The sequence below is a fragment of the Nymphalis io genome, chromosome 19 (genome assembly GCF_905147045.1).
Source record: "Nymphalis io chromosome 19, ilAglIoxx1.1, whole genome shotgun sequence".
Lineage (NCBI taxonomy): Eukaryota > Metazoa > Arthropoda > Insecta > Lepidoptera > Nymphalidae > Nymphalis > Nymphalis io.
The window spans coordinates 3796326-3824180 of NC_065906.1; the positions used below are offsets into that span (position 1 = coordinate 3796326).

At 36.8% G+C, this 27855-nt stretch overlaps 1 protein-coding gene and 1 long non-coding RNA gene across 2 annotated transcripts; one reads left to right on the forward strand and one right to left on the reverse strand.

Annotated features, from left to right (window-relative positions):
• Positions 1 to 24704: 24704 nt before the first annotated feature.
• Positions 24705 to 26099, reverse strand: LOC126775776 (uncharacterized). Its single transcript, XM_050497865.1, has 2 exons — positions 25958 to 26099; positions 24705 to 25878 (listed from the first exon to the last, which is right to left on the reverse strand). Coding segments are annotated over exons 1-2 (897 nt in total). The 5' UTR covers positions 25959 to 26099; the 3' UTR covers positions 24705 to 24982.
• A 132-nt stretch (positions 26100 to 26231) lies between these two features.
• On the forward strand, positions 26232 to 26783 carry LOC126775787 (uncharacterized). The gene is made up of 3 exons (XR_007669912.1): positions 26232 to 26303; positions 26445 to 26509; positions 26577 to 26783. It is a non-coding gene; the product is annotated as an uncharacterized LOC126775787 (long non-coding RNA).
• Positions 26784 to 27855: the final 1072 nt, after the last annotated feature.

Here is a 27855-nt window from a genome sequence, read left to right on the forward strand (position 1 = left end):
ACCAATGCCGGGGAAAACTGTATTTACCTGCCGGACAGGGAGACCCTGGGAAGAAACGGCTGTTCCGCTGGCCGCCCGTGGCATAGTACAGGGACCCGAGCGTGCCTAACCAGCTCGCGAGGCTGCCCCACCAGGCTACGCATAATCTCGGGTTGGACCGTCGTGCCGGTTGGTGACCGGAAGGTGGGGTCCCGGCGGCCACGCATAATCTCAGGTTGGACCGTCGTGCCGGTTGGTGACCGGAAGGTGGGGTCCCGGTGGCCACTTCCGGGGGGGGTTCGGGGGCCCTTCCGTCCGGCGGGCGGCGGGCGGCCGATTATTTGACCATCTTATTCGGGTGGCAGATGCTGCGCAAGAGCAGTTTCCTAACGCGGAATTGGTGATTTTGGGGGATTTAAATGCTCACCACGAATCATGGTTGAAATTCCTTACAACTGACCATGCTGGAAGGACTGCTCATGCTTTTGCTCTCACACATTACTTGACCCAACTGGTTGATCAGCCCACCAGGATCCCAGACATTGTTGGGCAAGCACCTTCGCTACTGGACCTTCTGCTGACTTCTCACCCGGTGGAATATCAGGTTGTGGTTCAGGCTCCTCTTGGCTCTTCGGATCACAGCCTTATTTCTACCAGAGTGCCACAGGCCAAGCTGCCGCCACTAGCGGTATGCAAACGTCGCGTTTGGCACTATAAGTCGGCGGATTGGGACGGTATGCGCGATTACTATGCATCGGTCCCTTGGAAGGAACGTTGCTTCAGTGGGAATGACCCGACAGCTAGTGCCGCTGCTGTTGATGGCGAGATCATGCTGGGAATGGAATACTACATTCCTAGCTCAGATCTCGTCAGTAGGAGTACGCGTAACCGTTGGTTCACTCATGAATGTGCCGATGCTGTATCATCTATAGCTGTATTAGCGGGGCATCTAACATTGACTCACTGAAAGCAAACTATAATAAAAATTCCAAGTCCTGTAGAAAGGCATACACGAGAGCGGATGCACAGCGCATTGTAAAGATTTGTCATGACCTTGTTTCGCATCCTAGGGGCTCCCGTAGCTTCTGGCGTCTGACCAAGTCTGTGCAAAACAATTTCTGCCAACCTTCGCTGCCACCGCTCAGAAATCCGGACGGATCGCTAGCTCACAGTCCGCAAGAGCAAGCTGATCTCCTGGCTAAACTCTTTGCCGACAATTCCGTCATCGATGATTGTAGTGCACTGCCACCTACAATACCTGCATGTGGCCATACGATGCCTGACATTAAAATCAGGCAACGTGATGTGCGTGCGGAGCTGCAATCACTTGATGTACGGAAAGCTAGCGGTCCCGATGGAATACCAGCCATAGTGCTGAAGAAGTGCGCAGCGGACCTGTCTCCTGTGTTTACACGCCTGTTCCAACTTTCCCTCTCTTCGGGAAGTTTGCCGGAGGCTTGGAGAAGAGCTAATGTGCAAGCGGTTCCCAAAAAAGGGGATCGGTCTGACCCGGCAAATTATCGGCCAATAGCTATCACCTCAGTACTTTGTAAGGTGATGGAACGGATTTTAAACAACCAACTGATCCATTACCTAGAAGATCACTGTCTGATTAATGATCGTCAGTACGGGTTTCGACCAAAACGGTCCACAGGTGATCTTCTAGCGTACGTAACACACCTCTGGGGTGAAGCTATCGACAAGCATGGAGAATCGTTGGCTGTCAGCCTCGATATCTCCAAGGCTTTCGACAGGGTCTGGCACAGAAGTCTTCTCTCCAAGCTACCGGCATATGGTCTGCCTGCTCAGCTATGCACCTGGATTGCCAGCTTCCTACACAAGCGTAGCCTTCGTGTTTTAGTAGATGGTTGCGCTTCACAATTCTATGTAGTGAATGCTGGGGTCCCCCAGGGATCTGTGCTATCTCCCACACTCTTTCTTTTGCATATCAATGATATGCTCTCCCTTGGGAACATACATTGCTATGCAGATGATAGTACAGTGCATGGTGGATACCACGGACGCGCAGTGGCTGGGCGGGCGGAAACTGAGGAGAGGCGGGAGAATCTTGTCATTGAACTCGATAGGACGTTAGAGCTCATCGCCAAATGGGGCTCTGATAATCTTGTTGAGTTTAATGCCAAGAAAACACAGGTATGCGCTCTCACGGCGAAAAAGTCAACATTTTCCCCTCTTCCCTCCCTCTGTGGTACTCCGCTGATGATGCAAAGCAAAATCGCCATGCTGGGGATTGACGTTCGCTGCGACCTTAGTCCAAGGGATTACATCGAGGCTGTTATAAAAACAGCTTCACGGAAACTCGGAGTTCTGAACAAGGTGCGGCGCTTTTTCACGCCACAACAACTGTGCCTGCTGTACAAAACACAGGTACGGTCTTGCGTGGAATATTGCTCGCACCTTTGGGATGGCTCCGCTAAGTACTTACTTGAGGCATTGGACCGGTTGCAGCGACGTGCCGTACGCATTATTGGCGACGTAAAGGTCACAAACACCCTTGAACCTTTACAATTGCGTCGTGAGATAGCAGCGCTGAGCGCTTTCTATCGACTGTATCACGGCGAGTGCTCTGAGGAATTATTCTCTCTAATTCCTGCTTCCCCTTCCTTCTTAAGTCCACGCGAGCTGGTTCTCGATGTCACCGCCTAACTGTGACATCAATTCCATCGCGAACAAAGAAATTTGGCAACTCGTTTCTTTGTCGCACTTCCAAAAAATGGAATTCCTTACCAGCTCACGTGTTCCCCTCCTCTTACAACCCGGGTTCCTTCAAACGAGGCGTGAAGAGGCATCTTGCGGGCCGGCAAGGCGAAGGCGGCTAGTGCAGAACGTTTTTCCCGTCTGTACTGGCCGTCGCGTTTGGACTCTACTACCACTTACCATCAGGTGGAGTAGAGTCATTTGCCCTCCCGGCGAATATAAAAAAAAAAAAAAAAAAAAAAAAAGATGTAAGGGATTGGCAATTGGCCAATCTTCCTATTTTAAATTTAAAAAAATACATATATTGTAACTATTTAAATATATTTTTTGATTTTTGTTTGTAATTACAGTAGAATTTCTAAATTATTTATGATTTATTTAGTTTACGTTAAAAAACGTCAAGTTAACACTGACGTCAGTACAGTAATACATTTGGTATTTGATGGAATTGTTGAAAGGGATTAATTAACGGCTTGATCCGACATGATATTGGAATTGGTGTACGGAACAGTTTGAGCGAGCGGACAGTGCAATTACATACCCTCTACTAAGATCATCGCGTTTCTTACGTTAAATTGTAATTCCAACTACACAGCTGTATATTATTCCGGTTCTCTGAGCTCTCTGAGAAAATGGAACCATTTCACGGAAATCGAGATGACAGACCTTCCTACTACTTATATGTGTGAACGCAAAGAATACAAAAATTAAATCATCATTAATTTTCGAATATAAGACGTTGTATTTGTAATTTTAAAAGCAATAACAGTTTTAAACAATCGAACAAAATGTCGATCCTAATCAGATTTTGTAAAAAACAACTTTAAATAAAAAAGAAAAACTAATCTGGTTTCATTAATTTTTACTTTCTTAAAAGGTCTTACTTTGAAATTGAATTTTAACAGGTCAAACCGACTATTATTACCGATCGATGAAATTAACGGCTTACGCTAACTTATGTGCAGTATAAATGAATTAATCTATTTAAAAGCACAAAGGATACAAAATTAATTATAACGAATACTATTGTCTATGGACTACGGCAATGAGCATAAGTATATAAGATCACGGTCCAATTTATGTAATGTTTAAAAAAAAAAGATAATTGTCATGACACACGAAACAATCATACCTAATTTGTATTACCTAATTTACTTTGTATTTGATATGATAACTGTTTAGTATTATTTGTCATATTTTACTTATATATCCAGATATTATCTAAAAACTCGGAGAAAATTGTTGAGGCAAATCGTGTTCCACATACTTTATAAGCTTTACGTTTCTTATAAAATCTCAAAGCACATTTGTATACAATTTAGATATTTGTATGGAAAACAACATGGATTTTTTTGTTTGAATGATATGACTTACGTGGAAAATTTTCGAAATCATTTTGCTTGAACTTTATTTTTACTCTAGCAACCCGTCCCGATTTTGCGTAGAAAAACGAGATTTTTGCAAATACTCAATATCAATGCAATAATAACCTAGTGTTCGCCGGTACTATACTAGTACGTACAGTACCTACAATTAACAAATAATGATTTTAACGACCATTGACTCAATAAATAAAGTATTCTTAATTTTGAAAACAGTTACGTAACAATTATTTATGTAAGCAGATATAATAACGCAACTAAATATAATAATGTGATTTTATTATTTCCAACATGGTTTTAATAAAAGGTAAAAAGGTTTGTTAGTTTTTAAAGACTACTCGGTCGCTTCTATGCATTAATACAAATTTATGTTCATTTTTTAAAATAAATTTGACTTAAAATAATAGACAATGTATTAAAAAAAACAAACGGGTTTTGAATTAAAATCAATCAATAAATCAACAGCCAATCGTTGTCCACTGCTGAACATAGGCCTCTCCCAAGGTGCGCCAAAGCTCCCTGTCCTCCGCCTTCCGCATCCAGTTGGTGCCCGCCACCTTCTTAAGGTCATCGGTCCACCTGGCTGGAGGAGGCCCTACGCTGCGCTTGCCGATTCGCGGTCTCCACTCTAGGACTCGTCTGCTCCAACGGCCATCGGTCCTACGACAGACGTGACCAGCCCACTGCCACTTCAGCCTGCTAATTTTGCAAGCTATGTCGGTGACTCCGGTTCTTTTCCGAATAATCTCATTTCTGATCTTATCCTTCAAAGATACTCCGAGCATAGCTCGCTCCATAGCACGCTGAGCGACTTTGAATTTGTGGACTAGTCCCGCAGTTAGTGTCCACGTTTCGGCACCGTATGTCATGGCAGGTAAGACGCATTGGTTGAAGACTTTCGTCTTCAAACATTGCGGTATAGACGACTTGAGGAGTTGACGAAGGTTGCCAAATGCTGCCCATCCCAAGCAAATTCTTCGATCGGCTTCCTTCTCGAAGTTGTTCCTACCGACTTGTATTATCTGTCCTAGGTAGGTATATTCACTAACAACTTGGAGAGGTTTCCCCTCGACATATATCGGTCCCGGCACGACATGCCTATTGAACATGACCTTGGTCTTGTCCAAGTTTATACCGAGACCGACACACCGGGAAGACTCGCCTAGACTACGCAGCATTTCGGTGAGTTGTTCCAGCGACTCTGCTATGATGACGATATCGTCGGCAAATCGAAGGTGTGAGATGTTCTCGAAGTTGTTCCTACCGACTTGTATTATCTGTCCTAGGTAGGTATATTCACTAACAACTTCGAGAGGTTTCCCCTCGACGTATATCGGTCCCGGCACGACATGCCTATTGAACATGACTTTGGTCTTGTCCAAGTTTATACCGAGACCGACACACCGGGAAGACTCACCTAGGCTACGCAGCATTTCGGTGAGTTGTTCCAGCGACTCTGCTATGATGACGATATCGTCGGCAAATCGAAGGTGTGAGATGCACTCGCCGTTTACATTGACTCCATACCCAGTCCAATCCATCGTCTTGAAAACGTCTTCCAACGCGTTGGTGAACAGTTTCGGGGATATTACATCCCCCTGTTTCACCCCTCTGCGCAGTTGGATCGCCTTCGTCTTACAGTCCTGGATGTGGACAGTCATTGTAGCGGCGTTGTACAGACATCTCAGTACCTCAATATATCTCTAATCGATATGACATCTCTGCAATGAGTCGAGCACTGCCCAGGTTTCGATGGAGTCGAAGGCTATCTCGTAGTCCACAAATGCCATACACAGCGGCTGATTGTACTCTTCGGTCTTCTGCACAATCTGCCGAACAGTATGAATGTGGTCCACTGTGCTGTAGCCTGATCGAAAGCTGGCTTGCTCTGGGGGCTGGAACTCGTCAAGTCGTCTGTCGAGACGGTTCGTGACGACTCTTGAGAACAGCTTATAAACGTGACTCAGGAGGGAGATTGGTCTGTAGTTTATCAAGAGGGTTTTATCACCTTTCTTGAAAAACAGTACCACCTCACTCCCTCTCCACGTTTCCGGGGTCTTGCCATGTTGGATGACGGAATTAAAGAGGCTTGCTAGATCTTTCAGGACCGGAGTCCCGCCTGCCTTAAGCAACTCTGTTGTGATTCCGTCATCTCCCGGAGCTTTGTTGTTTTTAAGCTGTTCTAGAGCCGCCCTAATCTCGCCTTGGTCAACGACCGGGAGCTCCTCGGAGTAATGGCGCGTAAGTGGGGCGCGCTGGTCATCAATACTGATTCCCACGAGTTTATCCGATCTTGAAGAGAACAACTGCCCATAAAACCTCTCTACTTCTCCGACAATCTCAGGCCTAGAGGTAACGACCGCACCATTTTCAGTTTTAAGTTTTGTCAGACGCGGCCTCCCAAACTTGCGAGCGAATACTTTCGATCCCCGATTTTGCTCAATCACAGCCTTGATGGCACGGGTATGGAGCGTCGGAGATCGCGTCGCGTCAGCGTTTTTATTGTTCGATTTAAGGCCTTATCTGACAAAAAAGATGGTAGTTCTCGTCGTTTTCTCATGAGCTCGAGTGTCTCAGCAGAGAGTTTTGGTGCGTTGTCTCTTCTCTGTGGCGGAAAACACTTGCGGGATGTGTTTTGCAGTATTTTGACCAGCGTGTCGGTTTTCTCATCAATGCTGCTTACGGTTTCCAACGCGGTGAATTGATTTTGAAGTTCCATTTGGAACTTTTCGGAGCCTTGAGCAGCTTGCAGCATGGTAGGTCGGAGAGTAGACCTCATCATTCTCGATCTTTCGACTTTTAAGTCGATATTTAGAGTGCCTCGAACCAAGCGGTGATCACTTCCGGTATTAAACCTGTTGATCACTGAAACATCTCTAAATATGTGCCTTTTATTCGAAATGATAAAGTCTATCTCGTTCCTTGTCAAGTTATCGGGGCTTCGCCAGGTCCACCTCCTCTGAGGCTTCGTTTGAAAGAAAGAATTCATCAAAAAGAGCCCCTGCGCTTCGAGAAAGTTTACCAGCATTTGATTTCTGCAGCCCAAGCCGTAAGGTCCGACTTTCGATTCACCGCTATCTTGTACTCCCACTTTAGCATTAAAGTCTCCCATAACAACATTGTAGTGGGCCTTCGAGGTGTCGTTGAGGGCCTTTGCGATGTCCTCGTACATCGCTTCGACCACATCATCAGAGTATGTCGAAGTTGGCGCATATAGTATACCTGTACGACCTTCAGGGAGTACCTGTCGGAAAGTTTTAGGACAAGGTACGCTACCCGGTTCGACACACTACTGATTTCCACAATGCTGCTAATGAGATCCTTTTTGACTAGAAAACCGACACCACCCCGGAAGAGGTTATCACCTTCGCGGAAGTAGAGTAAGTTACCGGACTCTAGAGTTATCGTGTCCTCCCCCTGTCTTCGGACTTCAGATAACACCAGTATATGCCAGTTTATATGACTTAACTCTACTTCTAATTCGGCGAGGTGATGGTCCAGCCTCATCGAGCGTCCATTGTACGTTACCATGTGCAGTCGTTTTATACGGTAGCCTGCCGTGAACCGGTGATTCTTAGCACCCCCTGCCCTGCCGATACCGCGACCGCTACCTTGGTCGGGCCTAGCGGGCTTGCCGATAACTGGGGGCCTTTTTTTGGGCGCATCTGCCATTAAGGAGGGTTTGCCCATACTCGCCGCGCTGGGCAGGCGTGTTGGCGAGCGCAGTAGGGGGGTAAGATGTTTATGGGGGGCGGGGGAAGCTGCTGCCCATCCCCCCTTTTCCCCGTCCCTCAGTCGCCTCTTACGACACCCACGGGATGAGATTGAGGGAGTACTATTCTAAGCCGGTACTCCACAGCAATTTTGAATTAAAAGTGCATATAAAATGTGCTATACAAAACTTTTTGATATCGATGCCAAGCCCAAACAATGCTTATTACGTTTCACTTAACATTAGAACAATTTCATTGATTAATAACGGATATAATTATAATAACATAAAATATATTATTGAATAATAATTCTTGCCAACATTCCAAGCGGACTTAATCAGTCGATATGTATATAATAATATAATTCCAATAACATTGAATGTAATATGAGGATAAACATTTTTATTTAAATAGCCGTCTATCCAGCTTTACACCATTTAGAAGAAAAAACAATTTAAAAATATTATTTAATATTAACAATGATATCATTTGATTGGCGTTAAGCGGTTTGCTTGAAAAGGACATAGGTTTTGAAGGTTTGAAAAGTGAGAGGCAGGACACAGCACAGGTCAGTGGTACATCGTAGGCAAGGTTAGTTCAAAGAGTACCTCTTTTCCAAGTGCTTGCCTTCGATGGTCCGACATTGTCATTCGGTGCCATTCAGCTCCTCTTTAGCCTGGGTATAAACAGGCTAAACCGTGCCAACGACCTTCTTTCGGGGAGTGGGAGGAAGGTTCTAGTCTTATGCTATTACATGTGCTCAGGCTGTAAGCATAATAGTTGGGAACCTCGGTTTTCTTTTAAATAGCTTTCATGAGAACGGCCACAATCGGGATGGTCTTGCGCTGTCGTATGCATCGATGTTCTGGTACAAGAACTTTCTCCCTGAATGCGTACGGAACATACACAAGATCGAAATTAGGAGACACTCCCTTGATAAAAGTTGTATCCATTCAATATAACTTTAATCAGACCACTGCATACATTATATACATATATATCCAACATACATTATGTCCAAATAATCTAGTAGTCCTTCCGATATATCTAGAGGACAACCATTATATTGATTTTAAAAGAATTCCATAAAACTCGGTTTCTCCCCCGAAGAATCGGATATTTATTAAAAGTTTCCCAAAGGTACAAAACAAAAATTTATAAAAATGTACCAAAAGATTCAGAATATATAATGACAGACTGACAGAAGATAGAACACAGTCATGGAACGTTTCCTTTTAAGAGCACTTTAATTGATTTGTTATATTGTGTATTTTTTGTCGCTATCTGTACCCAACCGTGATTGTAAGTTCATTGACTTTTTATGAGAACTTCTATAGAATAGAAAAAAGATAAAAAAATATTGTAATGACTTAGAACATTTTCGCATAGGGAGGAGTTGCAATTATTTGAAATTAAACGAATGGAACGATGTACAACTAAAAAATTACATCAACATGTAACGAACTACATACCTACGTGATACGTCGCAATAAAACTTTGAACCTCAAATTATTATTACATAAAATTAATTCAACATTGTCTAATTACTCTCATCAAATGTATTAAACATGGAATGAAAGAATATTATCACTCAATTTTCTTTAATAAAAAAAATGGCCGATATATGTTATTGGATACCACAATTAAATTTCCACCAAACACCGTTTATTTTAACGTGTTAATTTCATTCATATTCATAAATGATTATGCTACTAAAACCGAAACCTAATTGGCATCGCTGCTAAATCATTCAGTCAATGATAAGAAATCTTTATAATATTAAACACTAATGCTAAGCCTTAAGAATTCAAGCTAATCTTGATATCTTATTTTATACACTAGCTGCGTTCCTCGGTTTTACCCGCGTTTAATTGAGATTATATAAATATACATTCTGTCTGACAGTCTGTTTGCCAAACGTTAAGTTTGTGGGAACCATTTTCCCCTTTACTATCGTAGCTTGAAATTTTCTTATATCATAATATCATAATCGTGAATTCAAATCTGAGCGATCTCAACTGAGTTTGATGTCGTTAATTAATGTTTAATAAATGAGCGACCGTGCTTCGCTCGCTTCGCTTATTGATTGTTTAGTGATAATTTAGCTATTGTTAGTTTTTTTAGGTAAGGCCTATTTAAACCTTATCTAAATACATATTTAGAGCCAAATCGTTACTGTTTCAAAGATACACGATAATTAATACCATCCACGTAAAGATATTGGTCCTACACATCATTTGAGGTGATCGATATTCGGACAGGATGACATTATTTATAAAGGCATTATACAGATTGATTGATTTGTTACGAAATATTTGGACATTCATTTCCAAAAACTGTTTTTTTTGTTTAAATTGCAACGAAATCCAATGCTAATTTCAATTCTATTATGAATCCAATTCTATTATGAAATACGGAACGCACTAAGCCGCTATTATAACAATAGTTTTTATTGTATATACTTTAGATATTGTGTTCATATTCAAATCAGCACCATTTTTTAATAGTATTTCAAATATATATGAAATTTTATACTTATAATATATTTTCCTTTCTACGACCTTTTTGAAGTACATTTACGAGTATAGCAATAATGTATTTTTTTTTTTTTTTATAGAATAGGAAGGCGGACGAGCATATGGGCCACCTGATGGTAAGTGGTCACCAACGCTCTTAGACATTGGCATTGTAAGAAATGTCAATCATCGCTTACATATCCAATGCGCCACCAACCTTGGGAACTAAGATTTTATGTCCCTTGTGCCTGTAATTACACTGGCTCACTCACCCTTCAAACCGGAACACAACAATATCAAGTATTGCTGTTTTGCGGTAGAATATCTGATGAGTGGGTGGTACCTACCCAGACGAGCTTGCACAAAGCCCTACCACCAGTTCTAAACCAACATAAATTAATATATAAATATATAAATTAATATATATAAATTAATACCAACATAACTTAATTCTCTAACTAAATAGCAGTATTCCAATTCGAAACAGATAATGTAGCAGAAATAAAAAAAAAATAATAGGCCAAAATTTTAAGCAATAGTAATATGATTATATATTTCCCTGTGTTGATTAGAAGATAAGTCATTTATAACGCTGTTATATCACACGTAGATACATATTCATTAATAAGTTTAATAGTTAAGAATATCAACATCCGTTTTTACGATCATGCACAATCATAGTTTATAGCACTTTAAGTGAAAACTTAATAAGCATAAGTATTTACTTAATAAATTAATTTTAAGATTTCATGCACCGAAATTCATTATTCAAGCATTTTTGGAAGTTAAGAGTTTCAATGGAACTTTAGTTAAGTTTCGACTAAAAATAGCGCTGAGCTCTGTACAAATGAAAATCCACTGTAAGTTGATCTCTGATTAAATCAACTATTGATTTTATCGGCATCGGATTAGGATGATAGTTAATCTCATTAAATTCAATTGTTTTATTATTCGTTCATTAAGTGCCAAGACAACAAGCCGGTTGTACCAGTATCAGCGTTGTATTCAGAAATTGGAAAATTATCTGATTTCCAGTCACGTGCTGTCTGGGTCTTGAGTCGAGATAATGTGATGTAATTACCGGCTCCCGATAAATATTTTCCAGGACTATAGAACCAACGCCCCCTCACTTTGAAATCTCGTTATCATCCCCGCCTCCGACTCTTAGATATCCACCTAACAATCGAACACTGGATATATATTTACACTAACAATAGACAAGAAAAAGAAGCGCGTTCTATTAATTTACGGTGCAGATAAAAGAGCTCCCCTTTCCGCTATTATAGGGTAACATTATAACTATGTTGCATATGAAAATCGTTCTTCAGTCTGTCAATGAAAAAAATGAAATAAAAATCAAGAAATAATATAAATAGACCCGATAAAATTTTTGCTAGATATGTTATAAAATTAATTTTAATTTTAAATACACTAAATTGATATTGAACAAAGACCCTTTAATGCGTTAAGGTCGTAGAATTAGTTAAATATGCCGCATTTAGGCTATAATGCAGTATGTTCAGCGATTTTATCGAAATTTCAAAGGTGACAATGAGCATTGTTTCTGAAAGCCGGGTTTGTAATCTTAGCACGTGCCAAGCGACGTGCACCAATGTCCAACATTATTACCAACATGCCTGATAACCTTCTATAAGGTTCTATCTGCTTACATAGCAGTAGTCCAATTCAGAGCAAACAATGTAGCAGCAATAAAAAAACGATAAACTCAATTTTAATAGTCTACACATAATATAATAAAGCAGTAGAAAACGTGTGTCGATACATTGATTAAATTTATTAAAAAATGAGCATGGGCGATAGGTATCAGGCCATATTTGCGTTCACAAATCATGTTTTAAAAATAAAATTTAAATTACAATCACTGACATTATATGCTTTAAGGCGTTATTTACATATAACATCATCCTCCTGACCGATGTAAGGGTTATTCTCTACGATGATGAGCCTGCGCGAGAGATATTATTGTGCACAAGCATGCATACGGGTGCACAATATTTTCTCTCTAACGGGACGTCAATCCAACTCGACGTAAAGAGAGTTTTACATGTTTTATTGTCTCGAATCGTAAATGTCTTAAAAGAAAAACGCAATAATCCGGGATTTGTAAAAGGTCCCTTAGGATTTGTAGCCATTTAATCTAAGGTTAAGCTCTCCAAGCAACGATGTTGCAACCAAATGTATATTTTTTTTACATATGTAAGGGTAATGGAAGAAAACGGACGGTTAGTTTTTAGACATTGTTTAAAAATAAATTTAAACAAAAGCTAGTTGGTTTTGCAGTAACATTAACTAAGTAGTCAGAAAGATTTCATATTATCATATTAACTCGGAGTGCAGAACGGTAATGCTTAAGCGGTTTCCTGTAGCACTCACTGTTACAAAAGTAACTCGTTGTCACCAACACAATGAATCGCCCGATGTTTCAACGGGTAGTGTCTGTAAGCGGGTCACGCACCAAGCGACGCGAACCAATGTCCAACATTAATACCAACTTACCTGTAAAACTACAATGAAATTTTTTCTCTCATAACATAATGTGACAGTATGGTTTTGTTGTGGAAAAAAGCTTATTTTGCTTGAAAATGTTGTGATGAACGGAAACAAAAACGTGTAATGAATAATTACTAATCTTTAATTTTATTTTGTATGAGTAAATCCAGTTGGAGTTAGGAGAAGATATAATGCAAAATTGCTATTTTTAATTTTGTAAGGTGGTAAAACTTCGAAGTAATAATATGTAAAAAAAAATGTAAACTACATTATAATTCCATGGTTGTATCTGATCAAATACATAAATGCGTAAAACTTTCTCTATAAAAAAAATAACGAAATGTCTTCTGATTTTTACTTTACTTTTGCTTATCGTTTATTAAGAAAAAATTGGATAGTTAATTATATTCACAAATAATCAAGGGCTGCTCTATGGGTTATTCGTAGAGCCCTTCGTTTTATTTGTTTTAAATATTTAAAAAGTTTTTAGGGCTTCTCTACTTCTTCTCTATGGTACAGTTCTACCATATTATTCAGAATAATTTGTAAAGAAGTGCAACACGAAAAAACAAATTAGTTAAATGCCATACTGTCGGCCGCTGTCGATAGAAAAAGCATGAAAATGAGATTGCGTCACGAGAAGGGAGCGTGAAGGATATGCGGGAGAATTCTGATATTTTGGTTGTTGTAGGTGCGCTCAATAGTAGTTCCTCAATAATATTTAAAGACACGACAGTAGTTTCCCTACTAAGTTTTCCTTTACTGCCGAGCACGTGATAAATTATAAACACAAATCAAGCACATAAAAATCCAAAGAAGCTTGCCAGGGCTTGGACCCTGAATTTTCAAGATTCACTTGTTCTAAACATTAGGGTAATAGAAAACATATGTTGCTATAATATCTAAATACTAAATCCGCGGCCGGGCCGAGATGGCCCAGTGATAAGAACGCGTGAATCTTAACCGATGATCACACTACTGAATTTTCATTTCATGCTTTACGGTGAAAGAAAACATCGTGATGAAACCTGCATGTGTCTACTTTTTCTGAAATTCTGCCACATATGTATTCCACCAACCCGCATTGGAGCATGGTGGAATAAGCTCCTCTCCTCAAAAATGGGAGAGGAGACATTAGCCCAGCAGTGGGACATTCACAGGCTGTTACGATCTAAATCCCTTTACAAAAACCATTTAATCACAAGCCACGACGTTATCTCTGAGCGGAGTGTTTTTCTAAATTATACCTACCTTAAGTAGGTACACCAACACTAATTTTAATGTGAAAATCGGAATTTACATAAGCAGTTTTCTCTCAGAGTTTTAAAATAATTTATGCTTCTATCTCAGTCTCCTCCTGCATAAATCTCGTGCTGAACCTAGGCTCTAATTAAAATATTTACTCGACACTTATTACGCATATCTATAACGTGTTCTTTGTCAAAGTGTGATTTTAACGAGAATTGATATGATACATTATATTATTATATTACATTCTATATTTAAATTTGTGTATTTTATTTCTTCGTTTATTCTTCTTAAAATATCTCTACTTTCAATCTATATGAATGCATTCGATAATAATAATTGATATATTTAAAAATTCTTAACAATTATATATATTTTTTGTGTGGAATCTCTGTCATACTTATAGATTAAACTAACTTAAAACGGAATGCACTTTAAGCATAATCAAGTTGCATAATATCCTCCAACATTTTTGTATTCATACCTAACCTTAAATTTATAATAAAATATGCATTCAATAAGTAGTTGAGGTCAACCGGACCTCTGAATACCGGTTAAGTTCTTTCAAGTACTTTTGAATCGTAATTTTATAAGAAAAAGCTATCACCAGTTTCGAATGTTGATTTTACTGATAAGAACCGGAATGAAACTCAGTTGTCACTCTTTTCCACCAAATGAATTATAAAGGTGTGACATAATATTTATTTGATATACGCCATGTCAGAAAAAAAAACAAATTTAACCATATATGAAACATATAAATTACTATATATAATAACTGTTGTTCGTGTTTTCTTCCAATGTTTCCTTCTACTTCCTTTTCTACTTTCTTCTTCCTTTTCTAATGTTTTTTTCGTCATTCGCACATAAGCAGATAGACAGACAGACAAAAACATAGTACATTAAACCTTATTTTAAAAAATAAAATAAAAATTTTAAAAAATAGGGTAAAGCACTTACAACAGCCGCCAGTATTAAATTTTGGAGTAATATTTGTGAAACTTACATGATACTTAAGTGAATGGCCAAGAATTAAGAAATTCTACAATAATATACTAAAACTAGTTATACAGCTTTATTGCAATAAATAGCTGTGCCAGGTCTATAATGTTTTATATTCTATGGCCTTAACTAGACAAGTGATGCATAAATACCTAACAATTATATTTTGTAATAGACGAACGATCATCTATAAATTTTGCAAGTCATCCCGTATTCTTTTGCAAATGTAATTTAGGCGCTGGAAAAAATAAAAATCACGCTTTAATAATCTCCTCAGCTTGTAAAAAACGCAATTATCCAACACCCTTCACGTTCTTATACTTTTTTTAGATATATTTAAAAAGAAGCTTTGTTGTTGTTGTGCATCCACTTCAATTAATCTTATGTTCAAATACATCGGATTTTTAAAAATATTTACGAATAATTTGTGTTATGATTATTCATATTAAAAGTGAATTAATATTATAATAGAATAAAAATTTTTAATCGTTAAATAAATTTTGTGATTTCGAAACAACGTGAATAAATATTAAAGAATTATTTTAGTTAATTTACGTAAAGTATATTAAATTAATTAATAAAATATTTTAATGTACAACACAAACATATAATACATAAATTACTTAGGTCTGAAAATGATTGTAAAATGTTAAAAAATACTGAACAGTAAAACCATGGGGCACTTACCCCCGCTATTATTTGTGGATGTTGTATCTGACACATGCATTATTATAATCTTGAAGTGAATATTGCTAAGTTTTTCGATTTCCTACCCGATTATATATTTCTCATTCCTATAACTTTGTTTTCCGCGATATTCTTCTTGCAGTCGGGGCCGAACATTTTCGAACCCCGAAGCTATATTGTCTACAAATTACCTACTGCACCGACTTTTTCACTTCCAGTGAATTAACGTGCGTAAATGCGGCGTTGCCAAAATTACAATGTAAGAAAGAGAGACAAAGACATCTTTTCTCTTTCTTATAATGGTTAAATAATTTATACTTAAACTAATTTTCGTCCGCAGCGTATGACACAGGACATGGGAAATCTTGTTAGGTATATTTTATGCTTTGTTATTATTAAAAACCATATGTCCTTTTATGTACCCCTGACAGCACGTATGTAATATTATGATGATCGTTTAATATCGATTCAGAATATGTAGAAATACGATTTTTAGACGTCCTTGTATTTTGAATTGCATAAATATTTTTTGGATATTGATAATTTGTGTTAAATTCAACGCTACGACCAACGCGGATATAATTTAGAATAACCTAATATTTATTGAAATTAATTTCATTATAAATTTGTTTTAATGTTATTTAACTTCGTGATATGATTTTTACAACTACCGACATTATAATGATTTAACTTTTGTATAAAAAGCGATGTATTTACAATGAACGATCATAATTATTGTTGAACTTGAACAGGGTGGTTACTCTGCCTCTTTAATGAATATTGTTTATAACAACACAACACTTTTTTCGCTATCCTGGCTCACCTTCTGTTTCATCTGTATAATATTGTAAGATAATCAAAGAAAATAGGTAAAAATAAAAAATAAACTAATAATCTATAATATTTAAAACAAAAATATCAATTTAAGACAGCAACTATAATTTCAAATCGGAATCGAACTCGGTCCACTCGATAAATCGTATTATTTTAGATCTTTAGGCCAACTAATAGTTTCACGGAGGAATGAAATTTATGAACGGAATCTTTCTTTATACGAATATTAGCATGTCGGGGACGCGAAACTACGAGTTTATCCCCTACGATAAAACAACGCAACGCGCCTAAATAAGTTTTCACTTCAAAAAAACAAACATAACGTCATCACAACAATCGTTTTATGCGACCTAGATTAAGATAAAAACATAATATAATATTTTTAATATAGAACAAAATAACGAGTACAGTGCACACCGTAATTTTCTAAAGTTATTCATGTCATGGCTGTGGTCATATTTCTACTGTGGCGTTTAACTATGTACCTAAATAAGAATTTCAAAACAAAAAAAAAATTATACGTTTTTCGTATTTTATTTTTGGGATTCTATGTGATTTTACTTTAATTAATAATAAATATTTTTAAATAAAAAATTGCTACAACACTGTTACAGTTAATAATGTAATTATTGGATATATTTCTGTTTCTTAAATTAATAATTTTTAATATCAAATTCAGTTAGTTTTAGCAAAAAATCAAAATTAAATTGGTATAAAATTTAAATAATTAACTAAAACCAGCCAAAATTTAAGAGATACATTCTTAAACAAAATTGACGTATTCGATAGTTAGTCCGGTTAAAATAAATATTAACCAAACAATTAACAATTATTCGCATTTTCTATTGCTCTTTGACTTTTTTTTTTATTTGTAATATATAATTTTTTTATAGTACATATATACTGTTTTCATATATGATTTTATGACTACAGTATCATATCAGTTTTAAAAAAATTGTAAATCATTCAATAATCTACAAAAAATTTTTCGTAACCGCCAGTATTCACAGTTTACGACAAAAAACTTATGACATATAACTTTGAGTATTTTTTTAGCAGACGTAGGATTGATGTTGATTTTTGATATTTCATTTATAATAGTGTACCTAAGACCTCTTTTTTTTTTTTTTTTATAGAATAGGAAGGTGGACGAGCATATGGGCCACCTGATGGTAAGTGGTCACCAAACGCCCTTAGACATTGGCATTGTAAGAAATGTCAACCATCGCTTATAGCCAATGCGCCACCAACCTTGGGAACTAAGATTTTATGTCCCTTGTGCCTGTAATTACACTGGCTCACTCACCCTTCAAACCGGAACACAACAATATCAAGTATTGCTGTTTTGCGGTAGAATATCTGATGAGTGGGTGGTACCTACCCAGACGGGCTTGCACAAAGCCCTACCACCAGTAAACCTCAAGAATATCAAGAAAATTTACAACTCTTTTACTGGTGGTAGGGCCTTGTGCAAGCTCGTCTTGGTAAGTACCACCTACTCATCAGATATTTTACCGAAAAACAGCAATACTTGTATTAGCAGTGTTTCGGTTTGAAGAGTGAATGAGCCAGGGTACACAGGCACAAGGGACATAATATCTTAGTTCCCAAGGTTAGTGGCGCATTGGCGATGCAAGCTATGGTTAACATTTTTTACAATGCCAATGTCTATGGTCGTTGGTGACCGCTTACCACCAGGTGGCCCATAAACTCGTCCGCTTACCTATTATATAAAAAAAAAATCTATGTTAATTATTCTAAGTCGCTGGCGAAAGCTGATTCCACAGAGTGGTTGTGCGAGGCTAGAAATGCCTCAAAAATCACGCTGTTGTGGATTTCCAGACCTCGAGGTGATCAGGATGGAATTTTGAGTTGTGGCACAATGCCCAACGGTGAAATGTAGCAGCCGGAACTAATCCAAACAATTCCTCAGAACATTGCCCCGTAATATATGCGATAGAGAATGCAGAGATCAAGAGATGAGAGAAATTCCCTTAGACAGCCTTAGCGAGAGACCAAAATGCGCGTATCTATTCCCGAAGGATGACGCACCAATCTCTCACCAATCTTGCCAATGTGCTCAGTCTTTGCCATGGCAATAAAACTTTTGAAAGACATAGAGGCAGAATTGTATTCCTTTTTAAATGAGTTGATATTTACATCACGAGATGCGAGAGCATTCTCGCTTTCGGCGTGATGCCATTTTGCAGAAGCGACCAAACCAGGGCTGGGATCTGCCACCGATGGGTATTGCAGAGTATGGAATGAAGAGTTACACTGAAGATCGCCCCCATGGATAGGATGCAAAGAAAGACCGCATCCCATCCCAGTCTGCTGACCTGTAGTGCCACACATGGTGGCAGCCCCCGAACAGAATCGTCACTGTACTCCGGACAAGACAGTGGTCCAAGGAGCCAAGTGGAGGCTCCTCGGAAACATGGTATCCATCCGGTTGAAAGGTTAGAAGGTCTAACAGGGAAGGTGTACGATCCACCACATCTGGATTTCACGTTAGCGAGGTAACCAGTTGTGTCAGATCATATACCAAGGCGAAATCAACAACAGATCTCCCCGCATGATCGGTGGTACGTACGAGATAAGAGATCTGCTGCAGCACGGAATCTGTAGCTATTTGGATGTGCTTAACGAGCCGGTCAGTTTCGGCATTACCGCTATGATATCTATATAGGCACGCATAGATTCGCGTATGATCATCGAAGTCTACGCGCAGCCAAAGAATGGATAGGTCCATCCCTTCAAGGCTGGCGAGGCGACGAGAACAGATATCCTCTCTGACATAAACACACACACCAGCCCGCGGTACATTATGATGCCTGCTCCTGCTCTAACCATTGACGAGCGTAAAATTGCCCCCTCCCCCTCCCAGAATTCAGAGGGCAGCCTGGGCATCCTCAGGTGGTGTAAGTCCTGAGCATGGATGCCCAAATAGGGATTCTCTATCGCAATCGCTTATGGTACCCTCGTGGGGTAGCAAAAATGAATTCTGCAGGATCATCAAGTTAGTGGGGTACCACCAGGAAACTCGCTTTTCCGGTCGTTACCATGCGGGCCATTATCAAGCTATTTGAGAGAATGTATAAGAAAACAAAAATTCAACATCTTTATAATCTAAAAAAGATAATTATTATAATCCTAACTAATATTAAATTAGAAAATGATTTTTTATTTGTTACGCCAACTTAAAGTTAAATACCCAACCGATCAAAATTTTGATAAACGTTGTCAAGGGTCCAAAAAAAACATATTAAGAGGCCTTACACCGTAGCCAGTTTTCTTAAAAAAATAGTCTTGAATGAATTAAAAAAAATATTATAAATTGTAATCGGTTTTGTAAAATTACCACTTATATGTCGACAAACAGAATGTAATTGGAAAGTTAGGGTAGCTTTTTGCGGCATGTGGTATATGAAAACAATTCCACAGCCTCTTCGATCCGTACTGAGGACAGCCGAATCGTTTTTAGAGGATAAGAAATCTTCGGTCCGATTAATGTTCCACTACTAGGGCTTTTTTTAGCTAACAGTCACGAAAGACATAACTTCTCAGATACTATGCTCGTTATTTTTAGTTTATTAAGGAATGGTTTATATCGCCAATTAAATCATTGACAATATTTCAGTGTTTTTTTTATATTCTTGCGATGTAATGGCAACCTTTGTTTTTGACGCCAATAAATAGAACGTCCCTGACATCATTTAACATTAGTTAAATTGAACGCGTATGGACACCGTATGATTAATGTCTTTATCTCCATATTACACACTAGCTACTATACTGCTATACTGATTTCGCATTGATCTTTATATAATAAGTAATATTTGAAACGATCATTTCAGATATCTAACAGCTCTTTCTATGTTTAGAATATAATATTACTACGTACTCTAACGGACTTTTCGCTCAAAAAAGATCTCCAAATCTCATTAAAAACTCAGTATATTTATTATTAGCGCTCGAATAGATTACGGATATAAATTACTTATGTAACAAATACTATACAACATATCAATTGTATAGCGAATATACAAGAGAAATTAAATATATAGTGTATAACATTTCTAAACGATTAAATGTCAAGTGTTATTGCTTCTGTCGATGAAAAGAGGGCTAGTTAATTTTTCCCCCAGAGAAATGGAAATGTGACTCAACGCGGAAAAGATGCTTACATTCTTGTCACCAGTCATTAATATTATGTTTTTCTCGTTATTAAGGAAAACAGACGACGTTATAAATTACAATATATCTATACAATTAATCTTATACATGCCAGTAATTTCCACAGATACTACATACATAAAGAGCCACTTGAAATGCTACTTAAGTTCAAACTTAAATTAAACCAATTAAAAAAAATGAAAATTAACGAAAATCAAACATAAATAAATTTTAGATTGCGTAATAATAAATTTTGTATACTAGATACTTATGTTGTAATTTTCGTTTGACTAAAGTTAAGCTTTCTATATTTCTTACGAGTATTTAGTAAGAAAATAATTTAAAAATTTAAATAATACCGCCTTTAGTAACTTATATGGTTACCAACCACGAGGTTAAGGATTCAATCGTCGATCAATAATAAGTTCAATGGGTTTTTCTGTCGATATATTGTCATTGGCGACCAGACGCTGGTCGCAAAACTCCAGACCTTGGAACACCGTCGTAAGTTTGCCTGTCTGTCGGTTTTCTACTGAATATATTTCGGAGAGTGTGCCCAGGAACTATTTGATTTGGTTCCTCCGTCACCTTTTTACCATAGAACTGCGACGCATCGTAAAGATCTGCACCCCTACGTAGTTGATGTATCTAAGACACATACGAAACGATTTGCTTCCTCGATTCTGATACGCAACGCTTTCCATCAGGTATGATAACAGTCAAGCGTTAGCTTATATATTTATATATATATATATATATATATCTATATAAGGTAAGGTAAAGTAAGAGCCTGTGAATGTCCCCACCACTAGGTCATCTCGGCTTTGATATTAAACGTAACCAATATAATTATTCAATCAACGTGGATACGCAATCCCTAATCTTACGAGAAATCAGCGAAAACCACAGATAATAAATTAAAAAACTAAATAAAGTTAAACAAAGGAGCTAGATTTTAATCTGTGCTGATAAACATTATAATGAGCAAAAACGAATACATCTCAGTGTCAGACATTCAGATATTAGCATGTTCAACCTCCACTCATATAAGGATAAAGAAAAGTCAACTCAGTGGTTAATAAAATAAGGACTATTTTAGAGTAATTGCGTAAGTATATTCAAAGGATTTAGCTGTCCGCATGCGAATTGGCCTAATTGCCAAGTCCGAACTGTCCTAGGCTCGTTGCAGTTTTGCGAAGTTAGCACTTTGCTCTATTTCGGCTTACAAAAAGCTAATTAATTATCCGAGTCCGTATAAGCGGGATTAAGCGGTTGTTTCAAGCTTCCGTTAGACCTTAGTTTTGTTATTTGAATGTTTTCAAGTGAATTCTGTCAATAATTAGTATCGACGTTATGAAATGCACTTTTATTATAGAAGTTCTAAAAAAAAAAATCTTACAACTAACCTTCTATTTTATTAAAAGTTTATGTATGACTCAGTCCGTCACAGAATTATGTAGTTAAAATTTACGTATATATTTACCTCATCGCAAAAACGTATATGATATTGTATATGAACTATCTTGCTCTCTAGCTTTCTATGTTTTGCAAAAAAACAGGCCGTGATGTCTGCTGAGCTCCCACGCCTTCGTCGTCTCAATGAAGTGGGGTTGGCTCTTTCCCGATTTCGCTCCATCCTGACTTTTTAAAAAGATGACATGGAGGGCCGTGGCCGTACCTTTTGTGGAACTCCGCGCTGAATCATTGCAGAGCATCGCTGAGTCTTGTCTGAATTGACGGACCATGATCTGTCTCTCCGCATCACAACCAGAAATCTCCTCTAGCCTATACTGTGTGGTGCCCTTATATACATAGCATCGTATTATAATAACTTAACAATGCAAATACCAATTACAGGTTTATAACGATTTTTATTTTCTTTACAAATTATATAAGTCCCATTATATATAATATTTTCGCCGTTGTGCATTCGAATAAAAATTACTTTTAAGCCAAACATATTATTTCATTAAGAGAATTTCAAAGTATTCCTCGCTGTTCGCCGCAATTTTCTTATTGCTTCGAAAAAATTGAATTCACCCATATTCCAAAATGGAACGCTTAAAATTAAGAAAATATTTACCATTACACAGTTTAATGTAGTAGTAGTAGTAGTAATGTAGTAAATGAAAATACTATATTTTTTTATTTATATACATTTTTATGACATAACATATATTGATGTCTTCTTTTTAAAACGTATACCTAAGTAGGTATATAATCTTATTTACTGAAATACTTTATAACTCATGCAATAAATGGCGGAAAATGATTGAAAATTTATTCAGATAAATATGTCACATATTTGTGTGTAAGGGTGATGTTTTCATTATTAGATAATTTCCTATTCTGATTTTATTATTTAATTTTTTGATCTAATTATCATATATTACTATTAATTATAACGCAAAATTACAAGTACAGAGCTTTCAATGAACTAAATCATCTTTCGAAATCTCAAACCTAATTCAACTAGTGCTCTTTAAAAATATTCATACATACACGTATATAGCCTTACTTATTTTCAGTGCCCGTGTTCCATTTATGACGGCTTCAAGACACGGTAGCCCAGATTTCACAAGACATCTGTCGCAAAGCTGGGCACATGACCCATCTCCATTGCCGTCAATAGACCACACTCGACCTAGTAAGCCACGACAACATTACCCGTTTCAAGCAGCTGCCGCTTCAAAAGCTTATGGTATAAAAATTTCATGAAACGCCTGCTGGCGGAGTCATTGCTACGTCTTTTTAAAATCGCCGCAATGATGCGACTAGTCCTGCCAGTTCCAGCAAGCGATAAATCTAAACAAAACTCAAGGGAACTTAGACTTTAGGTGTTGATAGTGAAACGCAAATTCAAGTAAAGGCGATTTTCAAAAGTCATATAGCTTTATGGGATAGGTGTATCGCTAGAATGAGAGCACGGACATTCGACACTCTTTTGAAGGAAATCATGATGCAATCATTCCCAGCGCGATAATTGCGGATGGGTAGGGTCTCCAGCATCCGCGAAACGTGAAAAGTTTTTAACATTCAAGTATAATTATAACGGTATTTCATTTACTGAAGCACTCTCCGCGGATATTCAGTCGCATCTTTTTAAAGAAATTCACGGTTTTATTAAACTCAATGCGTAGACATCGTTATTCGTTATGAGAGAAGGTGACAGAACAACGACTTATGTAAACAAGATACGAGTATACATAGTTGAATTTGATATTGTTACTCTTTGTCAATAAATAGAAACATAAAAATACTAACACAAACAAAAAACCGAATACGTTTAATAGAAGATATTTGATATTACTTCGTATTTATTTATTGCTGTAAATATTTTATTTTAAGCCAAATTTTTAGTGTTAGAATAATATTTTGAATATTGATATACCTATATATACCTAGCGAAAATGCAGTTTAGACGGACATTTATTTAAACATAGAAACATAATATTTGGATGGAAATTCTTATTGCGACCTATTTTCATAACGTTGCCATTATATTAAACTACAAAAGTACTCACGGTTATTCAAACATAATTACGCTAGCAAATATTCTTGGTAAATATTAATGTAAGCACAACTGTCAAATTGTATATTTTAGGCGCCATTATTTTGTTATTAGAGTTGTGAGTAAACACTCGAATACTTACATATCATTAGGCGTTACAGAACCAGTAACATACTTTTATGCAATTCTTTATCATATTTTGGTAACCTCAAAAATATAAAGAATAATGCCTAATTATGTAAAAATTATGATAATAATAATATCATTTGCGATCTAACTTTCAGAACGCCATAACGTTGTAATTATTTACTTTTCAATGTAACTAAATCCTGTAGCATATAATTTTTCCTAATCGATACGACGCAGCTCTTATAAATCCTTAATATTTATCCACTTAATAATTGCATTCAAGAACTAAAACTATACGACTAATTCAGTAAAATCTATTTCAAAATCATATTCAAAGTGTTATCGCAGCAGGATTGTAAATACATCCTTCCGATTTTACGCCCGTTATTCATTTGCAAAATAAGCTATGCGTTCAAGTAAATTTTATGTTGAAATACATTATCAAAGGCATTGTTAACGGGTTCTATTTTTTTTAACATATACACATAAATTACCAAGAGTTAAAAAATGAATGTTTTACAAAGACACGAAATAAAGGGAAGTTTAATATTTGTACAAATTTGCTTTCCGTAAATGTCAATAAAATGGATTCCCTGTTTCTGTTGTAGTTGTAGGCGTTGTTGATATTGTAGTTGTCAGTGGTTGAGGGGCTACAGTTGTTAATTTTGTTGTTGTTGTTGTTGTTGTTGTTGTCGTATTCATTGGCGTTTCTGTTTTATTTGTTTGCATTTCTTTTTCATTCGCCGAATTTTCTGATGTACTCGATACCATTTCTGTTGTACTATCTGTTGTTATTTCTGCAGTTGTTAACTGTTTTGTAGTTGTCAGTATTTTCGGTGATATTTGATTTGTAGTAGCAATGTTCCTCATTACTGATTCTGTCGATTGAACAACGGTGGACGCTGTCAATGGTATTTTTGCAGTCGTAGTCACTGTTGAGGTAAGCGTTTTTGAATTCGTCGCAATTTCTGTATTAGTGGACGTAGAAATCACTTTAGCCATAACTGTGGTAGTGTCCCTTGTAGATAAATTTGTTACTTCCACTTTGCCGTCTTGTATAGTACTACTCACATCCATTTTATAATTAGTTGACTGTACATTTACATCTTTGTATGCCAATTTAGAAGAAAGCAGATACAATTTTACTGAACTTGGTTTGGCTGATATTTTAATGCTTGTCATAATCAGTCTTTCTCTAGGTGTTACTGTTTTTTTCAAATAAAGAGGTTGTCTAGTTACATCATTTTGTTTAAATAAAGGTTTATTATTAAAATTATATTTTTCAGGCGTTGTTCGAACACGCATTTCCATAATACGTTTGATTAAGCTAACAGGCAGCCAATGTCCTGGAAACTCTGATTCGACGGGATTATCCACATAAGCCAATTCATCTTTGCTTGAATCAAACCACTTTCTTGGGACTACACATTTATAAATAGTCATGGTACACACTAATATCGATATTAGACGCACTATAAAATAAAAGAAATATTAATTTGTATTTCAAAACATTTCTTAAACATATTATTATCAATATAAATAAATACTTACTTGCAACTTAATATAACTGTTTCGTTTTTCATTACGCTTAATAAAATGTATGTACATATTATTATAAAAATGCAATTGAACACATTTCACATGTCACATTCAAAAGAAAAACACAAGAATGTAGTAGAAAAACATTAAGAATCAAAAAAAGTTATTAGTAAGAAGTTTTCTTATTACTTATAATAAATAAATCATGCGTAAAATTGTTTTTACCGTCGCATGGCTTTATGACTAAATGATAAGAGAAACTTCATTACTTACATGTACGAGAACACATGTGCGAACACATATATAACTATATATGGGTACTAGCTGTTGAGCGTTATAATAAATCTATTATAAAGAGGTAAAATTTGAGTTTTTGTAATGAATAAACTTGAAACCTACTGTACAGATTTTAAAAATTCTTTCATCTACAAAATGCTACGTAAAGAACTTCGTTCCTGACGAGGGTACCCTGACCGCACATTATTTATTATATTTTTAGGTTCTATCTATATGCTTACGGCATCGTAAATTCGTCCCACATTATGAGACAGACCTCTTGAAAACGTAAGCCCGTTATTTGTTTTTTTTTTATTATAATAGGTATAGACACAACAATACTAAATTTTTCCAGACGGGTTTGTACAAGGCACTAAGACCAAGTAAACATGGTACATGCGAATGAACATACGAAATCTTGCGCCGGCTACTTCGCCACCGCACCGTTGGGCACCACCATAATATTTTTTCTTGCGCGAGAAAATTATATTTTGCTATTACTCCTAAGATATTAATCTAAATTATGTATAAAGCTTAAATAAGAAATGTGGTCAAAGTTCGGGCACCCTGGCAGCTTAATTTTTTATATAACGTTTTAAAGTTTTCAATAATAAAAAATATTAACATTACAAACGTACTCTAAATTCAGTTGTTAAACAAATAATATTATGTGTAAATAAATAATAGACTAAGCGTAGTAGTACTGTTCGCTCCCGATATCCGTGTTTCGCTCACACGAGACATTTTTTTTTACTTTTTGCATGATTTTACCAGTCCTAACTTCTAAACGAAAGATCAAATTCGAATAATTTAAAGAGGAATTTACATGTGTAACCTTTACTATAAAGCTATTTAATTGCATAAGGATTAATATCATAACACGAATGTCATCGTTCGTTTCAACTCGTGTTTTTAATGAATACACGACAAATAATGATACCTTGGGTATATTATATTAAGTATTTATTAATTATATACAGACATTTTTATAAAATACAAAATTAAAATAAAAAGAAAAAAATACACATTACAAATTTAAAGCAGAAACACGCCGTCTAAAAGATTGTCCTGTGGCATTGTACCCAAAACGCTGCCACTGTTGCCTCTCTGCACCGCTAGACTCAGCCTTTGGGCTAAATAAGCGCCAGCTCTTGGGTCATCAGAAGTGTGGACCAGTTTCTTAGAAATATCTTTTATTATTCTTTTTGTATCGGACGACCATGGACCCAATGTTTCAAAACCCAGCCCCGCAAATTCATAATCATATTTTACCTTGGGTTACATTATTGCAATTTTTGTAAGTAGCTCTCATTTTTTCAAAATAAATATATCCTATATTAGTCGACGATAACGTAGCTTTCTGTAGATAAAATTTATTTTAAAATAAGATTTAATTTTTTTGAATCTTTTATCGGTCATCATAATCATCAACATCGTGAAATCGGTTACTATGCCAACGGTTACTAAGATAGTATGTGAAAAATCCAGTGGAGGTTGAACAAAATCCGTTCTTAGTGAGCGTCTACGTAGGTGTAGGAGTAACAATACAGTACAGTAACAGCCTGTTAATGTCCCACTGCTGGGCTACGGCCTCCTCTCCCTTTTTGAGGAGAAGGTTTAGAGCTTATTCCACC